Source organism: Vanessa cardui, chromosome 11, assembly GCF_905220365.1.
Source record: "Vanessa cardui chromosome 11, ilVanCard2.1, whole genome shotgun sequence".
NCBI lineage: Eukaryota > Metazoa > Arthropoda > Insecta > Lepidoptera > Nymphalidae > Vanessa > Vanessa cardui.
Window position 1 is genome coordinate 5,592,593 of NC_061133.1, and position 22,307 is coordinate 5,614,899.

The 22,307-nt window shown below is 31.1% G+C and overlaps 3 protein-coding genes across 5 annotated transcripts in view; 2 read left to right on the forward strand and 1 right to left on the reverse strand.

The window, feature by feature from the left end:
- Positions 1–270: 270 nt before the first annotated feature.
- On the reverse strand, positions 271–8,593 carry LOC124533742. The gene is made up of 9 exons (XM_047109197.1): positions 8,237–8,593; positions 7,949–8,152; positions 7,061–7,129; positions 6,601–6,726; positions 6,275–6,472; positions 5,226–5,366; positions 3,853–4,596; positions 3,238–3,467; positions 271–2,770 (listed from the first exon to the last, which is right to left on the reverse strand). The coding sequence occupies exons 1-9, from the start codon at positions 8,375–8,377 to the stop codon at positions 2,131–2,133; spliced, it is 2,493 nt and encodes an 830-aa protein (XP_046965153.1). The 5' UTR covers positions 8,378–8,593; the 3' UTR covers positions 271–2,130.
- Positions 8,594–9,930: 1,337 nt separating this feature from the next.
- LOC124533583 (isocitrate dehydrogenase [NADP] cytoplasmic) lies at positions 9,931–14,188 on the forward strand. Of its 2 annotated transcripts, none has more exons than XM_047108956.1 (2): positions 9,931–10,218; positions 12,796–14,188. In XM_047108956.1, exon 2 carries the CDS (start codon positions 12,804–12,806, stop codon positions 14,028–14,030), a length of 1,227 nt encoding a protein of 408 aa, XP_046964912.1. In that variant the 5' UTR covers positions 9,931–10,218; positions 12,796–12,803; the 3' UTR covers positions 14,031–14,188. The 2 variants fall into 2 exon arrangements, with proteins under 2 accessions (XP_046964912.1, XP_046964913.1); XM_047108957.1 differs by lacking the exon at positions 9,931–10,218 and adding an exon at positions 10,281–10,532.
- Positions 14,189–19,108: 4,920 nt separating this feature from the next.
- Positions 19,109–22,307, forward strand: part of LOC124533782 — a 36,601-nt gene continuing 33,402 nt past the window's right edge. For both annotated transcript variants that reach the window (XM_047109292.1, XM_047109293.1), the window contains exon 1: positions 19,109–19,351. In XM_047109292.1, coding sequence (XP_046965248.1) covers positions 19,292–19,351 — 60 coding nt within the window. In that variant the 5' untranslated portion in view covers positions 19,109–19,291. The remainder of the gene's footprint in view (positions 19,352–22,307) is intronic.

Below are 22,307 nucleotides of genomic sequence, written 5' to 3' on the forward strand. Positions count from 1 at the left end.
CCACAGAAATCACAAAATGAATTAAACAAAATACTAAAATATTTGTTTACATTTGTAGTTTAAAAATACTTACTTACAAACATGATTAAATTGGAAATCCTAATAATAATTCTTATTATGGAACTTTTTCCTATGTTCGCGACTTGGATCACGGGTTAAATCACTATTGCCTTTAAACGCACATTTCAATTTAAAATGACAATTAAAAAAACAAAATAAACGAACATCAAAAATATATATAACAAAATAATGAGCAATAATACATACACAGAACGAAAACTATTTAATAATACTGACAATTTCAAAATAACAATTAAAAAGTTTAAATCGAAAAATTGTTTTAAACATTCACAACCACATTTCTGAACGACATCAAAAGCGAACGTTCGGATATTTCGTTTTTACTATAACGACGTATCGAAATACACCATAGCCAAACCAAAGACAAAACCTTACATTTTATTTACAGTCAAACTATAATTTAACTCTTCGGTACTTTCAAATATTATGGCAAAAATATCAATCTGATGTTTAAAATATGTAGACGATCGTCATATAGTAAAAACGTCTGAAAATACACAATGAAGCATTTTAATACGACATCAATCACATTGAATAGCCAAAACACACGATCGTAATTTACATCTAATATTGGAATACATTTTAAAGCTAAGCAAGAATTTATATGGCGACAATAAATTCCATAGACAATAAAAAAATATAGATAATAAGCATTGCCAACATTTAAATAAATTTAAAAAGCATAATTGCACGGAAAGCTGCTTAAGCAGTTGTATCACAAATAAATAAATATGCAGTCTTTTCGTTTTTGATATTAAAGCATATAACATAATATTGCCACAAACAAAGCATAAAAGCACCCTAACATAAATAAACAACATTGTAAAATAATTATCTTAATAAATTCCATAAATTGATTCCTTAAGATTGTCTTTGGTGTAACAGAATAATAATAATTATTATTTTTTATTTTTCATAGACATTTTGTCATTTACCTTTTACACAGACTGGTTTCCAATAATTATATCAGGAATAAAACGTAAAATTGAAAAAAAGTAGTCTTATACTGAAATGCATTTTTCGCTAATTAAAAATATTTCCAAAAATATATTTTAAATATACTCGTAAAATAAAGCAATAACATCATAACACACAGCCTTTGGAATACTTAATACTGAATAGCGCGAAATGTAAAATAACAATTAATTATATTAAAAACAAGCAAATAAATAATAATTAATTGATATTGTTGATTTATTCAATTCCGTTTTACTTAAAATCTGTAGTCCTTCGTAACTTTTAGTCTTCACAACCATTACCACAACGAAATATGCTACATAAATACGAAATTATGTTTACTTGATTTAAATTCTTAGGGACATTTTTTTAAATGTTTCCTACAGTGACGTCATTAGTCTAGAAGGTTCGTTAACCTAAATAAAACCTATCGAACGAATGTTTCAATTAAATTATCTTAAATAAATAATCCATATTTTTTATATCAATTTTGTGAAATTTGTAAACAGACACGAAATGATCGAATTACTATTATGTATGTCTGTTTTAAATTAGCTTTTTCTATAGTACAATTACCGTAGTTGCATACTATCAAGTGTAAACTTTAATAGTTACAAAAAAAAATGAGTTAATATTTTTGACTTAAACTACCATTCAATCATTGCTTTATAATCACCTACATAAGGACTATATAGGCTAAATAAATACTTATCTATAAAGTTCAGAAGCTTTTCCGACTACAATATATCTTAAATGTTAATATATATTTGTCACATAAATATTAAACAAGATCAAACCTACGAGAGGAGAACATTAAATACATATTTTTTAAATACCGATATAATGATATACTTTGGCACAACATCCACACTACTAACTAATCATCAGGTAACTTAGGAGGTAGATAAAATTACTCACTTGAGATTTTTATCACAAACTCGAAAGATCTTATAAGATCACAGTTGAAAAAATTTAAATTAACAAATGAAACATAAACTTTCGTTGTGTAAAAAACGGTACATTTGTGTAAAACAATAGAAAAATAAACGAGATCAATGCTCAAAGTAATAAATCTTAAATGGGAATGTGTAGTTAATTATTTTTACCTTTTACATTTTCTGCGTTTGAAGCCAACAGAGCGGAGAGGGTCGCATGAGTCGCGCTTAGATTACCGTTAGACGAAATTCCCATACTCGAACCGCCTATGTTGGGATTATTCAACATACCCCCACTGGTCCCCGAACTGACAATGGTGACGTTAGGGGGCGGGGTGACGCCATTAGCGAAACCGGTCGACAGTACCTTTTGTGTGTTATGCATCATGAAAGACTTGGAAGCCGCCGCACTACCCAAAGTCAAAACCTTTTTCAACATAAGCGACGAATTACAAGCGTTATCGATCATATCTTTCGTTGTGGAAATGTTATCGTAGTCCGCTGATGTGGCTGTAACGACTGTGCTCTTTGGCGTGGTTGTGTGTGAAGGTCTTACTGTGGTCACGTTGAAGGACACTCCCGGGGAAGACGTGACGTTCCGATTTATGATGTTCTTCGAAACGATGGCATTGTGCAAGATATTACCAGTCGGGAAAGACTTCGATGAAACGTTCACGTATTGCGGTGTCCCAATGATCGTCGCGTTCGACGTTCTGGTTCCGAAGCCGATGATCGTACTACCCGAACCTTGGGAGACTACCGTGCTTATTGTACCAGATTTTGCATTTATTGGTATTCTGCAACAAAAAATTAGATTTATACAGCAAGATCGTTATTGAGAAGACCTTTTTAAAACAGGGAAATTGAAAAAGTAGGAAATATATAGCTTTACAAAGAAATAGCGATGAATTTAACTCTTTTAATGGTCACCTTTTCAAAATAAAAATAAATTCAAATAACAATGACCTAGTCCAACTATAAATAAATAAATATGATAAATATGAGACAACATCACATACATTACTCTGATCCCAATGTAAGTAGCTGAAGCACTTGTGTTATGGAAATCAGAAGTAACGACGGTACCACGAACACCCAGACCCAAGACAACATAGAAAACTAATGGTAATCTACATCGACTCGGCCGGGAATCGAACCCGGGACCTCAGAGTGGCGTACCCATGAAAACCGGTGTACACACCACTCGACCATGGAGGTCGTACTTTGTTCATGTAAGTGTAAATATGTTTTTGCAAATACTAACCCACGAATCATATGAGAATTGGATCCAGGAATGCTCTGTATAGTAACAGTGGCTTGTGGTAGATGGTGTATCGTTCTTTGACCACTTGGTTGGACACCTGAACTGGTGTAGTAGTGGACGGTGCTGCCAGTGATACGGGGCGGAGCTATATGAGCTACTGGCACGCTGTGTATCATCCCGCTCGTTGTTGAAGCTACAGTTATACATTTTGTACTTTGATTGCCTGAAAACTGGAAAAAATGTTTCGGTTATTTATAATCAGTACATAAATTAACAGATTTAATGATTCGTGACGTAATGTTTCACTTGGTGGTAGGGCTTTGTGCAAGCCCGTCTGGGTAGGTACCACCCACTCATCAGTTATTCTACCGCCAAATAACAGTACTCAGTATTGTTGTGTTCCGGTTTGAAGGGTGAGTGAGCCAGTGTAACTACAGGCACAAGGGACATAACATCTTAGTTCCCAAGGTTGGTGGCACATTGATGATGTAAGGATTAGATAATATTTCTTACAGCGTCATTGTCTATGGGTGATGGTGACCACTTACCATCAGATGGCCCATATGCTTTTCTGTCAGCCTACACCATAAAAAAAATAAGTAATAATTTGCTTACGTTATGAGTGTTGAGTGTAGTTCCCAGGTCGAATTCGTCACCGACTAATGTAATCGTATCCGGATTGGCTCCGGTCAACTTCTCGATTGTTTTCCTCGCATCTGCATCACTTTCAATATTACCTAAATTTCGGCTCAGGAATTCTATATCAGCTTCTAGAAGTCCATCTACTAAATTGCTTTGTTCATCATCGGCTTGTTTACAAAGATCAAATGCATCGTCTGTTTCTAACTTAATATCTTCAACTTTAATAGCATCAACATTTATATCATCAATATTTTCAACTTTAATATCATTAACATCTAAATCTTCAACTTTAATCCCGTCTACTTTCATTTCATCTAAGTCCTCCATCTTTATACCATCTACTTTTATATCATCTATGTCTTCTACTTTAATATCAGCAAAATCAGTATCTTCTTTCATCATCGGCACCTCTGCAAATGCTCTAGAATTATCAGTATTTGTCATGTACTGACTTGCATTAAAATTAGCAGAATCAAAATCATCATGCACTTCCAGCTTTATGTCATCTATTTTGAACTTCTCCTCTTGAACAACACTAGTAGATGGTTGGGGGCTATCAGCGTTGAGGTCGCCACTCAGAGATCGTCTTAATACGTATCCTTTAATTTTGCGTAACATAAACGGTGGTACTTTAAATCCAGTCAATTCGCCTAGCAAGGGCAAGGAGCTATGTTTGTAAGCGTCACTTCTAGCAAGTTCTTCAATATCCTCCAACACCTAAAAAATATTGTCCGGCATGAAAACTATCTTTGATTAAAACATAATATTAAATATCACACACATATATACAGTTCATAGGTAATTCTAATCAAGTATAATATGATATTTGATTAAAATCACACATGAACATGTACAATACAATGCAATTTAAACTTTTTTTACTAACGCAAATCATTTTTTCTGGTACCTTTATTACATCACCAACCATAAGATTGAAACACCCAGTTTGTGGTACCATTGATTTGATTTTCCATAACACAAGTTCTTTAGCTACTTACATTGGGATCAGATAGTATATGTGATATAATACTTTGTAATATAAAACGGAAGTAAAGTAATAATTTTGAATTTCTCACTGCTTGACTAAGACTTCTCCTAAATTTGAGGGGGTTTAGGAGTCATATCATTTCACTGGACAATTACAACCAGATTGGGGAATACATTTGGAGCAGATCTTTATCCAGATGTAGATGCTAGTTTCCACTCAATGTTATTTATCACAGTTGAGCAAACCTAATTGAATACTTTGGTAAAACTATTGTTAATAGTGTTACCAACTAGGACAAACTTTTAAAATAAAGCCCTCCCACCAACAAAACTATTATTTCTAATTACAGTTAGCTTACCATTATATAAGTTTTGCCTCCAACAGCATTTACCAAGTTGTGATTGGCTATCCACTCTTTGTCAACACTGTCTGCTGGATATCGTAACAATCCTGCATGTCTTGTATACAAACGTCCTCGAGAGTTTCCAAGGCCAAGCACCTGCAAACAAACATTAAAGTCAAAATTCTAATCTTATTTTATAAACAGCAAATTATTTAAGCTTTATTATTTGTAGTAAGTGAAAACTCCAGTATGTGAAACAAATCTCCTTATGGAGATAAATAATAGGCTATTTGACTGGTTTCTAAAATCCATTTTATATTATTTAGTACAGGTTAAGGAACCCAGTAAAATTGATTTTGATATTTCTAGTACATATTTGCCGAAAAATATTATATTAAAAATTCCATATTTAAATAACGCCTGAAAACGCTACTTGGACAATATGGCGCTGCAATGGGGTCGGTGACGTCACTTTGCTGTATTTTAATCTGTGGTACATATAATAGAATAGCAAAGTTTACAAGAAAGTGACTTCATCATAAGCCCGGCAATTCAGGAGCGTTTTGTGTCACATGACAAACGTTTGGAAAAATGCATTTTTATTTATTGATTTTTGATAAATTAAATATTATTTTCAAGTTTCGTTAGTAAATAACCATTTTTAAACTCATAATATACACTGATTACAATAATTCGCAATTTATTTTTCACATTGTCAAATAGCCTATTATTGTGTATAATTTTAACTCTCACATGTATAAAATAAATATGCATAGTAGTGTATTACTCTTATTGTAATATCCTTGAAATAATAACATTTTGTCTTCCATGATGTTATGACATCAATTGATTAACTCCAAACCTTTCCTGTTATTGTGATTCGATATGTTAACAAATTTATTTTAATACATACATTAAAAAAAATGATCATAATAATTGTTTTTAACTGAATATATAGCATTAATTGCCATAGTTGAAATAATATTTAATTATACATAATTGAAATATTAATTTTAGCTGAACCCTAAAAATTATTTTTTCATGTTAAACAATTTTATTATTACTTTATGAGCATGAGATCCCATGATGAACAATGTATCTTGCGTGAGTCTTGCAGGATTCCACTTCTCTGGGTCTCGAATAGCTGGTGATGGCAGAGGTGATGAAGTACCATCAATAATCTCTTCTTGTTTTATTTTCTTAGCTTTTATAAATTCTATATCAATATCTGTGTCCTTCCTTTTACTTTGTGGGTTCTGCAGCTAGGTAAAAATACAAGCATAAAAATAAAGACAATTGTAAAAGTAGAATTGTAAGTGTATAATGGTTAACAATTATTTTATAAAATAAATTATTTTATTCTATTTATGGTATTTATATATTTTCTTACTGTTTGTTTAGTCAGTTTATTATCTGTGCTATCATCAGTTGTTTCATAGCCCGGTTGTGTTGTACGTGAAGGTGTGGAATATAAGAGTCTAGTCGCATCTAACATTGCACGACAAACAGCTCGAACCTGAAAATAAAATGTTTAAATAAATATATGAGGATAATTAATTATGTTTACTGTCATCTAATATATTTTAAATGTAAGTAAAATGTAACTTAGTAGTTTATTGTAGGCGATCTTTATTAAGTTTAAAATTATAATGATTTAATGTTGTCTTAAATGTTCGCTATTATTACACATTAAAATAAAACTAGTTGTAACGGATTAGAATTGCGTATATAAATTAGTCTACCCGTGACCATGAACTCTGTAAAGTGCTCGAAACGGCGGGATGTTAAAAATAATTAATATACGCAATTCTAATTCGTTAAAACTAGTTTTATTACAATGATTTACCAACCTGATCTTCGCTGACAGATTCATCTCCTAAGTTCAACCTGATGTTGTTCACAGCAGGTACAAAAAATTTCTGACAAAAAAAGACATTATATTAAAATAGTATAAAGAAAAAAAAATATTATCATATTCTGTTACATATTAAATCAGCATACCAAAGGGAATCTATTGCATAGTAATATAATGTCAGGTGCTATAAAAGAAGGATCTTCTTAATGGGACAAAATTTGGCTGTAACAATAATATAATAGAAGAGGCTTAAACCTATATGATTATTTTAAACTATCACTGGTAATTTTTATTGTAGAATTTGTTCTCGTGATCAGAATAACAAACATATACTGCTTAAAATTTCTGATTAGTCATTAAAAATATCAATAGACATTGTATTATCAGAGTTTCATGTTTTGTTTGGTAAGTCATAAAATTTCATTTATTCATTCCTGGTAAGATTAGGTCTCCTCCACTGTACTGGCTACATGGATAGACAGTTACCAGAATTTCATTTGCCTAAAGATTTCCAAAAACTAAAAAGCTTCATAACATTTATTGATATTGTATATATGAGTATTTTTTATGAAACAGGTAGAGGTGCAAGCCAATGGGCCACCTGATCTTAAGTGGTCAACAACACTCATGGATATTGGTGCTGTAAGTAATTTTAATTACTCCTTGCATCTCCAACGCACCACCACATTGGCAACTAAATTATTAGATCCTTGTCCCTGTAGTTACTTTGATTCACTTACCTACAGTACAACAATACAAAGTATTGTAGTTTAGAAGTAAATTATATGATGAGTGTTGGTACCGACACTGGTGGACTTACACAAAGACCTACCATCCATTAGTAGTGCTACAGTTATAATATATACAAACATAAAATACTTACTTCCAAATACTTTTTAATAACTTGATCGATTTCCCTAGTCACTGCAGATTGTATGGTTTGTCTCAACATATCAAGGGACTTGTTAGCACTGGCGCGAAATTCAGCAATTGGCCTTGAGTGTGGCTGCACGGGACCTGGCAAACTGAATCTTCGATGCATAGCCGCCAATGTACTTATCGCTATCTGTCTAGTAATAGGCTGTTTCTAAAAACATTAACAAATAAAATTATAATTACTACATACAACTAACTATACGTATTTAAAAAAAATCCATGTTACTTAACATACCGCTTGCATTGTCGCCGCTGTGTTTGTACGAATATTAATTATTTTAGTTGGCGCTTGGAAATTCCATGTACCACTTGCAGTGTTATCAACTGCTATGTTTTTGTTAGCGTCTATATTGGTGCTAGTCTTTTGAATCACCATTTCGATAAGAAATCTTACGATATCTTTCCATATATTTTACATACTATCGTTATTGCAAGGAAATCATACCAATTCGAATTTAAAATTTAATTGGCATCGATTTCAGCTTCATTGACTATTGTAAACGTCTGTTCTGCTTCTGTCTTTAATGTCAAATCAATCGATGTTTTCAGTCCTATTCACGCATGTTAAAAATCTTAAAACCAATAAGAAAAATAATTAATTTTAAGATACGCTATATAATATATAGTAATGTTTTTCTCAATATATTTATGTTCAATTATTAGGTATAATTTACAATAAAAGACTATCCACAGAACACAGATTAAATGATGTTTAAAATTGTAAGTGACAGTTGACAACTAGAAAAAAAGGCGTCGGCCCGATTATAAATAAAGGCCAGTAAACTTAAAACTGAATTGATTTTCTTTAATGAGCCTCCTGCTCGTTAGCCCCCTATAACATAAAAAATATAGGTTTAAATTAGATGTCAAATTGTCAAAATTCAATTTCAAAAGGGTTTTTATTTTAAAAAAATTCTAAAAAGAAAAATACAAGACTGATCCAATTTATGTAGTCATTTCATAAATTTAAACCATGTCATACCTCATTCTTAAATATAAAAATTAAACTAACGTTTTGAGGGAACTCCCTAATTATTGCCATAACTATATCTGAACAAAATTCCCTAAAATGAAATTAGTTTATAGACCTATTGCTGAATATAAATGAACAACTTTTGAAATATCACCTGGAACGAATATTTTCCTCGTGTCCTTATTTCGGGGTTCGAACAGAAACTGGAACACTAAGTTATTTCATATGATTCCATATTCTATATATAATTAACTATTTCTAACAAAAAAAAATCTCCTCAGGATTGTCTAGAAACGTTTTCAGTCAAGGTTTAATCCTTAGTTTTCACTCAGTAGTATTTAGGTGTAACAATGGTTAATACCTAAATATTGTTGTAAATAGAAAATGCAAAACCGTTGTGTCTCAAATTGTCTATAACGAGTAGAAAAGTTATTTAACCTGTATGTCTGTTACGCTATCATGGCAAATATTTTGCTTCTTTGAAAAATATCAAATTATTGAAGAGCCAAAACTGGCCAAGCTATCGAGCTACAGCGTTTTGTTTTCGCATATTTGAAATATATATTTGAAAATTCAAGAAAAGGATGTCATAGTAGTTGAGGTAGACATGCACGACGCCATGTTCCTGATTTTGAATAATCAAATATTCATGTATAGAGTAGTGGTGCAAAAAGCTTCATCAAAAGTATAACACCTCGCCTCATTGCCTCCACTGGTGACAGGAGGGCTGGTTCGTTTTTTGCCCAGAGGATCGGAATTGCGATTCAACGGGAAAATGTTGCTAGCATTCTTGCCACCATTCCACGCGGTCAAGATTTATACAGTAACTAGTTGTAGTTCATATTTGTATATATATATTTAAGCATTTAATGTTGTTAATTCTTATGTATGGTTTTATCAAGTCGTGTTAAAAACAAAATATTTACTTATTTTGACAGTTGAATCTTGAAAACGATGACAGTTGACACATTAAAATAAAACCTAAAATAGCAAGACCAAATACCCCATAGTATATTTAAAAATAGTATATAGCAACTGGCAAGGTGGCAAGAAGCCACTAGCACTATACCTATAGAAAGGCAAGAAACAAAAGCAATTAACAAATAGTAACGAGTACGTCTGATCTGAAAGTGAAAGTTATTGAGTTTCCCTTCTCTCATAAGAAACAAAATTGATATCATCGCAACGTATAAATTTATACTGTGTTCTACTCGTTACGTGCGTTACGTTGAAGAAATAAAATTGTAAGCATTTGGAATATATTTTAATACTCTAACTTTGAAAAAAATGTCATTTATGTATAACGAATGTTAATTTATCAAATAACATTACGTACTTATAAGAATTTTTAAAGTGTCGTGTATCAATATCGGCTACTTCGAAAATTCACCAATCAGTAACCCGTCAAGTTTCTAGCGAACCACTCACCAACTCACCAGTGTTTAGGGCGCAGTCGTAGTTGTACGACGTTTTGTTAATTTATTTTAACTATCAATTAAATTCAGTAAATTTTTATATTTGAAAAACCGATTCTATAAAAAGTATAATATTTACCTTGGTAAGTAATAAGTTAAATAATACTAAATCGAAATAACAAGGTGACGGTTATATTTTATTTGCGAAATTGGCTTAAATTTATGCATGAACTTTGTACTAAGCCAACTAGTTATTGTAGAGGTATTTTTTTATAACTGTAATTATTAGTTACTAGATATTTTAATATTCAGAAATAGAATATACATTTATTCATTTACATATAAAGCCTCTTTGCTTGTAAACTGAATGGTTTTTACTTTAGTGTATGTTAAGTCTATACCTGGAAAAAAAGATTAAGACCTTGAATATTACATAAATGTTTTTTCACATATAACAAACAATGTCCAAATGAGACTAATTATTCAAGTCATGATATTTAAGGAAATATTGCTATCCTTACACAGGTTCCACTGAGTATATTTAAGTAATATTCATAATTTATCAATATCAATAAGTAAATAAATAAGACAAATTAAAATAATTTTGTGCATTTAAATTTAATATATATTTTTTGAAGACTTATTTATCAAACCATTTTCCTCATTTTAAAAATGCTTACTCATGCCTTAACACCATGCTAGACGTTTATTGGAAGATACTACATACTGTTCAATGTAAATATGTTTTTTAACACATGCTATTTAATTTTTAATGTTTACATATTCTACTTTGAATCACTTTATATATAACACTTAAATATTTTTTAATAGAGCTTAGAATTCAACATGTATAATACCTTATTTTTTTCATATAGTTTTTATTAAGATTTGGCAATGAAACAAAAAATATTGAATTTACCCACAAATGTTAATTTTGGTTATGATATGAAATTATAATAATCATTATTATCAAATAATCATGGAAGGGAATTAATCAGTGTTGTAACTAAATATCCATAAATAACGCATATAAACGGGGTCCCTAATTAATTAACTATGTAAGCAAGGTATTAAGCATATGTTTAATTCAAATATTACATTGTGTTACTATAAATTCGAATAATATTGTATAATTAGTTTTTTAAATTTGAGAACAAAATACATGAACTTAAATTTGGATTCATTAAAAGTCACGGCCAGCTAAGGTTATTATATGTAACCTTATTTAGTATACATTAAATAATAAATTATATCATATTGCTCAAAATATATATTGTTATTGTTATGAATGTAAAATTGATAGTGGTTTCAATGAAATTAATAAGAAATTATATTATCATAACAAGCGTAAGCGATAACTAAGAAACTCATAACAAAAGACATTAAAATGAAATGTTATTTGTATTATTATTATAATCTCTGATAGATTTTAGAATGACTAAAATTTCCATATTTATGATGCTGTTGTGTTGAAATAGAATAATAAACATTTTGATTTTTTTAGCAATTAATATGAATCTTGAACTTTTTAATATGACTGTATAACACTTAGGAATTCATTTAGTAGGAAAACCTTATCCTAATTAGAATAAGTTTTGTTTGTTATGCATTAATGTCAAAACTACATAATCATTAACTTTTTCATAAACATTGTCAAAATGTATGTAGATATATAATAAACAGACTTACTATTCTTTTCATGTTATGCTATTAAAATGTGAATATGGCTTATTTATCTACAGATATAAGGACATTGTAGTGTCTGTTTATAATAATAAATGAACTGCCTTTTACTAAATGCATATGTATGTATAATTTGTACATATACCAAAATAGCATTTTTTACAAATGTTGTCTGTCTGTTTGTTTGTTCCGGTTAATCGATGGAACGGCTGGATTTTGAACTGGATCGATTTTGACCGGCATCCACTGACAGATACCTGACGTTATTAAGAATAACTTGGCTACTTTAATTTTAGAATGATATGTAAAATGATAAAGTTACGATGCATTGTCCAAATACTGTCCGTTACCGCGCGCAGCACTTACGCAAGCCGTCACACCGTTCTTACGTCGGGTGTCTCCCATGAACGACTTAATATCACAAATACTGTCTAATACAGAATTAATAAAATTTATAGTATATTCTGCGAACTGAACAATAACTTTTTTTGTGAAATTCAATCGCGCAAAGTTCTTATTGTATACAAGCAATACCGCGGGTATTGCTTTTATAAAAAAAACTAACATTCTAAAACTGAGGGTGGTAATATTTATCTATCCTATCTGTAATTCGGAATGAGTTAACATTTTTGTGTGGAATTAAAGTACGATTATTTCATAAAATAGATATAAATAAATAAGATAATTAATTTTTATTTTAAAGAGTTTTCTTTTCTTTTACAGAAGCAACCATGTCGAAAATAAAGGCCGGACCCGTTGTTGACATCCTCGGCGATGAAATGACCCGCATCATTTGGGATTTGATCAAAGATAAATTGATCTTACCATTCTTGGACATTGAATTACATACCTATGACTTAGGTATGGAAAACCGTGACAAAACTGATGATCAGGTCACAATTGATTGCGCTAATGCTATTAAAAAATACAATGTCGGTATTAAATGTGCTACTATTACACCTGATGAGAAAAGAGTTGAAGAATTTAACTTGAAGAAGATGTGGAAGAGTCCCAATGGTACTATCCGTAATATTCTTGGCGGAACTGTTTTCAGAGAGGCGATAATCTGTAAAAATATTCCACGTCTAGTTACTGGCTGGGAAAAACCAATTATAATTGGACGTCACGCTCACGCTGATCAATATAAAGCTACAGACTTTGTAGTTCCCGGAGCAGGAAAACTCGAATTTGTTTTCACTCCTGAGTCCGGTGAACCAGTAAAGTATATCGTAAATGAATACAAAGGTCCCGGTGTCGCCCTAGGTATGTTTAACACAGATGCTTCTATTATCGATTTCGCTCATTCCTCCTTCAAATTTGCTTTGGGAAGGAAGTACCCTCTTTACTTGAGCACTAAGAACACAATTCTGAAAAAGTATGACGGTCGTTTCAAGGATATCTTCCAGGAAATTTACGAGAAAGAATACAAGTCGCAGTTCGAAGCTGCAGGTATTTGGTATGAACATCGTCTGATCGACGATATGGTCGCTTATGCGATGAAATCTGAAGGTGGCTTTGTTTGGGCTTGCAAGAACTACGACGGCGATGTTCAATCTGATTCAGTCGCTCAGGGATACGGGTCGCTAGGTCTTATGACATCAGTTTTGATTTGTCCCGATGGAAAAACCGTAGAGGCCGAAGCAGCTCATGGAACTGTTACTCGACACTTCCGATTCTATCAACAAGGAAAGGAAACCTCCACAAACCCAATTGCTTCTATCTTTGCGTGGACAAGAGGACTGCTTCATCGCGCTGAACTAGACAATAATGCTGAACTCAAGAAATTCGCTGAAACCCTTGAGAGTGTTTGTATCAATACCATTGAATCGGGTATTATGACTAAAGATCTTGCCATATGCATCAAGGGTATGAATAATGTAAAGAGGGCCGATTACTATGAAACATTTGAGTTCATGGATAAACTGGCGGAAAATTTAAGAAAAGATTTGGGAAAATGACTATCCCCATTAAGAACAATGAGTAATTTGTAATGTTTATTAACTTTTATTATTTATAAAATATAAAATAATATAATTGTTACTATTTATGGGCTCAAGGATTATATTAACGCATTTAATTTTTTTTATAATATATTGTGTAATACCAGTAAAAGAAATCTTGTTTTATTCATAAGAAAAATTAAATCAGATACCTTAAAATATTGTGTTTGAAAAAATACTCTTACTTATCTCGGCATGCATTTATCAGCGAAATATATATAAAGCCATATAGGTATAAGAGATAATACAACGACATGTATAAATTATCTAATTGATAAGAGTTTATGCCTACATGAGTTGTGACTATTGCAATAATTCACTACAAGGACTGCTATTTCGTAACAATGATTGTTATCTTTAGCAGTTTTTATCACGATGACATTAGAAATATGTAATTTAATAATGATATTTATAAACAAATTTCGGGTGTACCTATCAGCATGCCTCATCGAAAATGTAGTTTGATAAAAATAATATTGGTTGTGAACGATATACATATAAATAATTGTGATTTATTGATAACTTTACCACAATTTTTGGTCGGATACCACAAAACGGCAATTATCTTTTTGATCACATCCACAATGAACATTTTAAATTTAGAATTTGATACTGACATGACTACAGCGCCACCTGTCACATAATAGAATGGTCATGAACCGTATTGTATTAAATTATGTATTATAAAGATTTATTGGTGTAATGTTTTGCAGGAAAATTCGAAAAAAGTCAACCGTGTAGGAAATAAATTTATATTGAAATTGTATAAGTCCATGTGCAGTAATGAATAAATTACTTCATTCTGTATTTGATCCAGAAGCCAAAGTTCGGTTATTAGTCGGCAACGTCCGGCTTATAATAGAAAGATTAATTTTAATTTATCTCTTTTATGCTATCGATATATTAACGAATACTAATTTACTTTGAAAATTATTTTTTAAATTCCATGATAACGTAAACCTATACACGAACGTTTTATAAGTACCTACCTACCGATAATGAAACTAACGTAGATAGGTATACTTATTTTCTATAGTAAAAAATAGTAATTTCAACTTATCAGCCTGTACAACAAGTCGTTCACATATGTTAAGTGTCAAAAATAATATGGACGGAGAGACATAATATAAATTATTAATTAACTACCATTACAAAACATATTATTATTTTTTTCCATAATAATATATCGAATCACGGCTCCATCACAAAAATATTTCAAATTATTTTCCTCTTAAATTAAAAAAAAATCCACCGCTAAAATGCACTGGTTAAAATTTTTGAAAAAAATAAAGCTTTTATGTGGTTTGAGCAATTCCAAATATTTATCACGTTTTATACATACAAATACTTGTATGGTGAGATGCACATCCAGTGGATTTTATAAAAAATAAATATAGTTTTTGTTGCATTTATTTTGCCTTTTCGGTGCATTTTGCTTCACCTACTTGAATTATTTGAAAATGTATCTTACCTGTCGGGTAATATTTTATGGGAAACAAACTATTAAATTAGTATATATATAGAATTTGCTTTTTTCTTTAATATTATTTTGATTAGATTTCATGACATTATCAAAAAACATTATATATTTTATTAAAAAATGATTTTATGTTTGTTTGTTTTCGAATTTACTATAGTTCACAGTTTAATGATATGTTATTTGTTATTAAGATATTGGCGTCAACATATTCGGAAAGGAAATTATCGATACTGACCTTCGTCAAACACTTTCAAAACAACGCATACGCAACATAAAATAATACACTTATTAATAATACAGTACTTTCTTTAATATAGTTATCTATAAAAATATAAAACTATAATTATTGATAACGAATAATTCACACCCTCTAATGATATCTGTACCGTTTTGATAAACACTAATCAAAGACAATGACTTAGATAGACTATTACTACATACTTATTTACTAAATACTATTCTTATTGATAAAACTTGTAACACTAGGTTTCCGCCTCCGGGAAGTCAATTATAATAAGTAATTACGCATTGAAAAAGAATTACTGATAAGGCGAATTATTCCCTATGCTTCTAGCATATAGATTATAGAAAAATGTGGTATGCTAAATAAGTTGTTTACCATACAGGATATTAAAATAATTCGATTGTATTTAGTAATCTATATAACTGACTTTCAGCAAATAGCAGGTAAACCTAGGTTCTTCTCAGTAAAATCTACATTCCATACCGAAGCTTTGGTAGCGTTAAATTTAATTGTAATTTTAAATTGAGTATTAATTTGACTTCAAGTTGGTAGGTCCACGTGAGAAAAGAACTAATTGGAGATGTATTGGTATGCACAGCCCGGAAGCTGTTTGTTAGATAGCTTGAATCGATACTGTGTATTATTAATTATATTTTCGTTTATAAAAAAAACTCGCGTGAAGTCTTGACGTCCCGTCCTACTAGTATATTACAAGTTTTATGTTTTTCTATATGCAAAAAATACTAATCCAACATATATTTTTAGCCCGTCTGGATGAATGACCCATCTCACCTGTTATTTTACCGCCAAACCGCAATACTTTACATTGCTGTGTTCTAGTTTGAAATGTGATTGAACCAGTGAAATTACAAGCTCAATAACATAACGTCTTTGATCCCGTGATTCCCAATGTTTATTGGTAAAGATACTTACGAATAAATGATCTATTTGCTTTCTTGCTATACGTGAAAAATTGGCATCATTGTTACGTCATTATGTATGCGTTGTAAAGTTTTAGGATCAAAATAGGTAAGGGAAAAACGGACAAAATGATATCTATGAATAAAATGACATAGTCACCTTATTTAAAAACTGGCGAGTTTTAGATACATCTCTGGGACTGTAAAGGGAAATATATAACATGTAATAGGAACCATATTTAATATCCTGTGAGATTTTGTGCGCCATTGTCACAGTCCTATCGCAGTAACCCTTTCAAACGTGTTTCGCGCCTTCAAAAGTTTATTCTACAGATTGGTTTTCGCCTATTTTCTACTAAGTTATTTGTAATTATTTCTATTAAAATCAATGAACTAAGCTTGCCTTTGAACTAGCCGAAAAAAGTGCTTTCGATTACCCCTTCAACAAGGACAAGAAACTTGCAGGGAAGGAATGACTAAAAGGCTCTATCTGGAAAGAAGTATAAAGTTGGTTACGATGTATTTCTTGTTTCCTCTGGGCTCATGCGTCATGTGTTGATGTCCCAAAGAAGACCACAAACGATTTATTTGTGAACTGTGTGCTTAAGAATTAGCCAGTCATTTTGTCCTTACTATAAGGATAGCATGGTTTTTGTGATTAGTTACATTTTTAACAATAAAATAAAGATCACCAAAAACGATTGAGACTAATTACAAGACAATTAAATAAATAAATATGATTAAAAAACAAAACACCATGTCATTTTGTCTGTACTTTCCCTACGTAGAAAATGATACTTTTGCTTTTATGTTGTAGATTTTATTATTTATGTTATCGGAAACGAAATAATCAAAATGAAAGCTTCTCATGCGAATGTTGACAAAGGTATAACATTACATCTTCGTACATGAAACTTCGTGTAATTAAATTATCACTATTAAGATTTCAGTTTTGTTCAATAAGTATTTACGCTGTATCTTGATTATTACTAAACTCAAGCGACATATACCTTACTATGTCATAGCCTTTGCCCCTTCCACCGTACTGTAAATATTATGTGTAGATATATATTTGTTAACCAGGGCCAATATTTTTATCTCTTGCAAAGATAAATAAGAAGCCAATGTGGTATTCCAGAGTAAAATCCTTGCCAGATCTCGACCAAATCTTTTTAATCGTTTTAACTTAATTGCGAAATAAACATCCACCCACCCAAACTTTCCCATTTAAAATGTTAGAAGGATTCCTAACATTTCTGTAAATTAATAGAATAAAAAGTAAAGTAAATTATAAAACATAAATAATACATATAAATATATAATTATAACCTGTAAATTTCCCCCTGCTGAGATAAGGCATCCGCTTCCATTTAGGAGAAGGTTTGGAATATATTCCACCACGCTGTTCCAATGCAGGTTGGTAGATTACATATGTTGTAGAATTTCGATGAAATTGGACACATATAGATTTCCTCTAGATGTTTTCCTTCACCGCCGAGCACAAGATGAATTATAAACTAAAATTAAGCACATATTCATAGTGAAGCATTCATACATTCATTGCCTAGGTTTGAACCAGTAACCATCGGTTAAGATACGCGCGCTCTAACCACTGGCCCATTTCAGCTCCAATAAAATATATAACGTTCTAATTTTGCGTACTTGCGTAATATGTGTGGTAGGAACCTGAACTAACATGTAAGGACATCAAATAATATATTTTTTTATTAGTGTATACATTTACTCAGTATAACGATCGATACAGAGTCATAATTAATCGTACTATTTTATAGCTCAAGTTTTTTTCTTGATATTTTTAAATATTGTAACGATTGCTGTGACTAATACATATAAGTTAATTGTTATCGCCGATATTTCTGCAGACGTTTTAGAAATCTAAAAATCTTATAAAAAAAGTAAATACTATTTTTTTATTCGCAACGCGAACCCATAATATTATTATATCAAAAGTTGCACGAAGGCATCCATTACTGTGATATTATGATAAAAGATTTTTTTCATTTTGCACAATTGCTATGAGAATTGAGATAATAATTAAATTTGATTGGTCGCAAAACACTTAGATGAAACAATTAAAAAGACAACGAAGATGACAATCCAATACTTAATTTGCAAAATTCAAGGTCGAAATACATTGGGGAATAAAATAAAACAAATAACTTGCGATATAAATATTTTAATTAAATTTCATTTATTTAAAATGTAGTATCGTAAGAAAACATCGCCAAAATCGTTTTCACTTTCTATAGGTACCCCGAAGACCCTTTGAGGCAATCAAAAAATAACTTTTCTTAGTGAATTACCGGAGGCGGTTGACGCGGTTTCCCCTACAAGAACGTCCCTCCCGCCATTTCTCCCTCCGTAGAGTGGGCCATTCAGAGACGGTTCGCGAAGCTCTCACGGTGCTTACTCCTTCAGTTTAGCGGGCAAGCCGTCACAATACACTCGTGTACACCCGGCTCATAACCGTTTGGCGGGAACGACGATCGCGCAATTCGTACACCATAACATAAAAGAACCACTTATTTAAAAGCTGCAGTGTTTCTCTAGGACAATGCATAAAAAGTCTAGATTTCTTATGCTTTTGCAATGGCTCGTCATTATGAATATTTTGGTAAGTTGTTAAAATATTCCAAGAATCTATCCCTATCTGACTGAATATATAAAAAGATACTTATAATAAATTCAAACAAACTGTTAACATTTAGCCTAAAATTTATTATAATAGATATTAAAATTAACATAGTTTATCAAGTCGAATTTACAAGCACTTTAGAATAGTGATGAAATTTTCAAGATTAAATGAAACATAAAATCGGCATAACAATCTTATTTATAATATTTTTTACAAGTTGCAACATCGGCCAACTCTTATTTATTTTGATTATGTTTTTCTTATAAACGATAGTGGAATAAATATGAATTCGCTGAATTTTTATAACTGCAAATAATATTTTTGTAAAAACAAATGAACATATAATACATTGCTTTTTGAAATGTTATCTTGCTACAAGACAAATGAAAACAATGTTATGAAAGAAAATTTAATGTTGTAAACATTTTTTTAACTCAACGCACGGACGTCAAAGTCTTCCCTTAAGAGTACGTTCTTTATCTTTAGACATGGCTTTAAAACATCGTAGTTACAGCGAGGCTGTTTCAGGCAGGCTGTCTCTCTACTTCAAATGAACTTAAAAATATTTTTTGTGCCTCTATAACAATACTTATTCAATTGTAATAAAACTTAATAGCTTCAAATTAAATAATAAAGAATTTAAAATATTTAAAACAACTTCCACAAAAAGTTTACGTAAACAGAGTAGCCGTTAGTATATCTAATGAAATAAAAATTGTACTAATGCATACGATTAAAAACACGCATTCACTAAATTACACACTTGACAGGTAAATCAAGTAAAGTTAACCTTACTAGTTGGTTTATAATGGCCACGGATTAGTTACGATAATGTAGCAATGACTAAACGCTTAGTAACATTACCTTAACTAATTTACTAACTGTACCTATTTATTTAATACAGTATTACATCTTAAATAATTCATTTGGTATTAGCCGGAAGCATTAAAGCAGTTTGGCGTAATAATACGCTTATAGTTTTGATCAGCATATTATATCTATATCGAAGGGCGTAGATAAGCATACAGCGCTGAAGAACCGCTAGACTGACATATCAATTACTTGCGCCGCTCGGGTGCACCCAATTACTAGCTCTGCTTCACATGATTCCTATTCATAACCGTAAGATTACTGGAAGAATCCTCGAACACGCGAGCGAGCTCAAGGAGTTACTTCAAACTTACATTTAGTGCTCTCTCGGAACCTGTGTTTTACCCGACGTTTGTTTGCGACGTTTGTTCTTTTTTACAAATGAAACTTTGTAATCATTTTTGTTTTTTTTTTTGTTAGAATTACTAACTGAATAATATTCATAATTCTCTTTTTCATATTGCCACTATCGGTATACAATGATCACACATATCAATTCTTTACTTAATAACTTTTATTTGTTACGTGCAATATTAAGAACAATGAGAAAATCTTTGCATACCTGATCTGAATACGTCAAATACTGTTGTACGATGTGATTAATACAACTTTTTATGTCGACTTTTTCAAAGAACAGTTTTTTTATGTGAAATACTCCATCGCACCTACATAAGTATGTTTGTTACTTTTCTAAAAATAATCATACCCGATAAAAACTTTTATCTCGTACATGCAAAAGCTTTCTTTTTACTTATCGAAAAGATTTTTTATCCTCAACTATTCCATTAGTCGATTCATAAAGAAATGACACTACAACGAAGCATATAAATTCCGTAAAATTTCGTATTACACCGATAGAGGATCCGACACCGCGACGGATCGTAGTAGTAATTATATCACCTTCCACGTCATTATTGACGGTGTAATAGCACACCTACTTTACAGAATTTTGATTAAGGTTATATAAGAAATGCGCTATGAGGATGGACATAGGCGTGGGAATTGTCGAGCGTGCAATCAGGGAATGTCGGGAGGGTGCTCAATTACCTACGCGATCTGTTTTTATTGCTACAGTCTTTGATGCTGCGAAAGCATCTCCATTAGACCGGCCTTTAGACACATTTGAACTGATTTTCTTGCATATTAATAATTCCATTATCAATAGATTTATTAATATGCAAATTATATTAACGTAAATTTAATAACCAAGTTCCTTCTTTATTTTATATATATTGTAAATTCCTCACATGTAATGCATTAAAAATTATAAAGGATATATTTAAATACCTATATGCGTTTTTATTTTTTAAACATTATTTATAAAAAAAAAAAACGTAAGCTAAGACCAGGTACATGAAACCTTCATGGTACGTATACATCCCTATATGTACCCACTGTACTTAGCAAACGCTGTTGTGGTTAACACCGCTCGGTATTATTTTCGCTATTGAAGCTTGTGATTGTCTTACACGTAATGTTTGTTTACTGTATACATCTTTCCCGAGAAAGGTCCATTACTAAAGCTAACAGGCTTTACTTAAATAGTTGTTTTATTTTCAACTTTAAGCGTTCAAACAAAAAAGATAATTTCAAACAAAACATTATTTTGACTATTTACAAATCAATGATTGAAGTTGCCTGCGGGACTACGTAAACTGAAATTTAACATAAATTATTGAATTCAATAGGATTATGTTGTGGAGAAATATTCCTACTCATAGGAACTAATAAAATATAATATATAATGACAGGAATTACAAAATTGTTTTTTTTTTTTAAATAGTATATACGAATACACGTCATTTTAAAACTTTTTGTCATTTTTTATAAAAATATAAAATTGTTATTTTATATTTTTATTTAACAATAATTAATTTGCATATCAAGATTAAAAATAAACTCAATTTATTGATCTATTACGGTTCGGAACGATAGCGCCATCGCCAATTCCTTTTTCATTGTTTGTGATTCGCGAATGATAGTTAGCACAGTTAGAGAACAACGGACGAACAATACGGATCTGATCTGCAAAAAAACAATACAAGGCTTGCGTCCTCGTTTTTGG

Excerpts from the sequence above, each read along its gene's own strand:
- LOC124533742 (XM_047109197.1), bottom strand. The coding sequence starts at position 8,377 with ATGGTGATTCAAAAGACTAGCACCAATATAGACGCTAACAAAAACATA. Across the intron at positions 8,153-8,236 it reads CAGCGGCGACAATGCAAGCG|AAACAGCCTATTACTAGACA; the intron begins GTATGTTAAGTA and ends TAATGTTTTTAG. Across the intron at positions 7,130-7,948 it reads TTATTAAAAAGTATTTGGAA|AAATTTTTTGTACCTGCTGT; the intron begins GTAAGTATTTTA and ends TTTTTTTGTCAG.
- LOC124533583 (XM_047108956.1), top strand. The coding sequence starts at position 12,804 with ATGTCGAAAATAAAGGCCGGACCCGTTGTTGACATCCTCGGCGATGAA.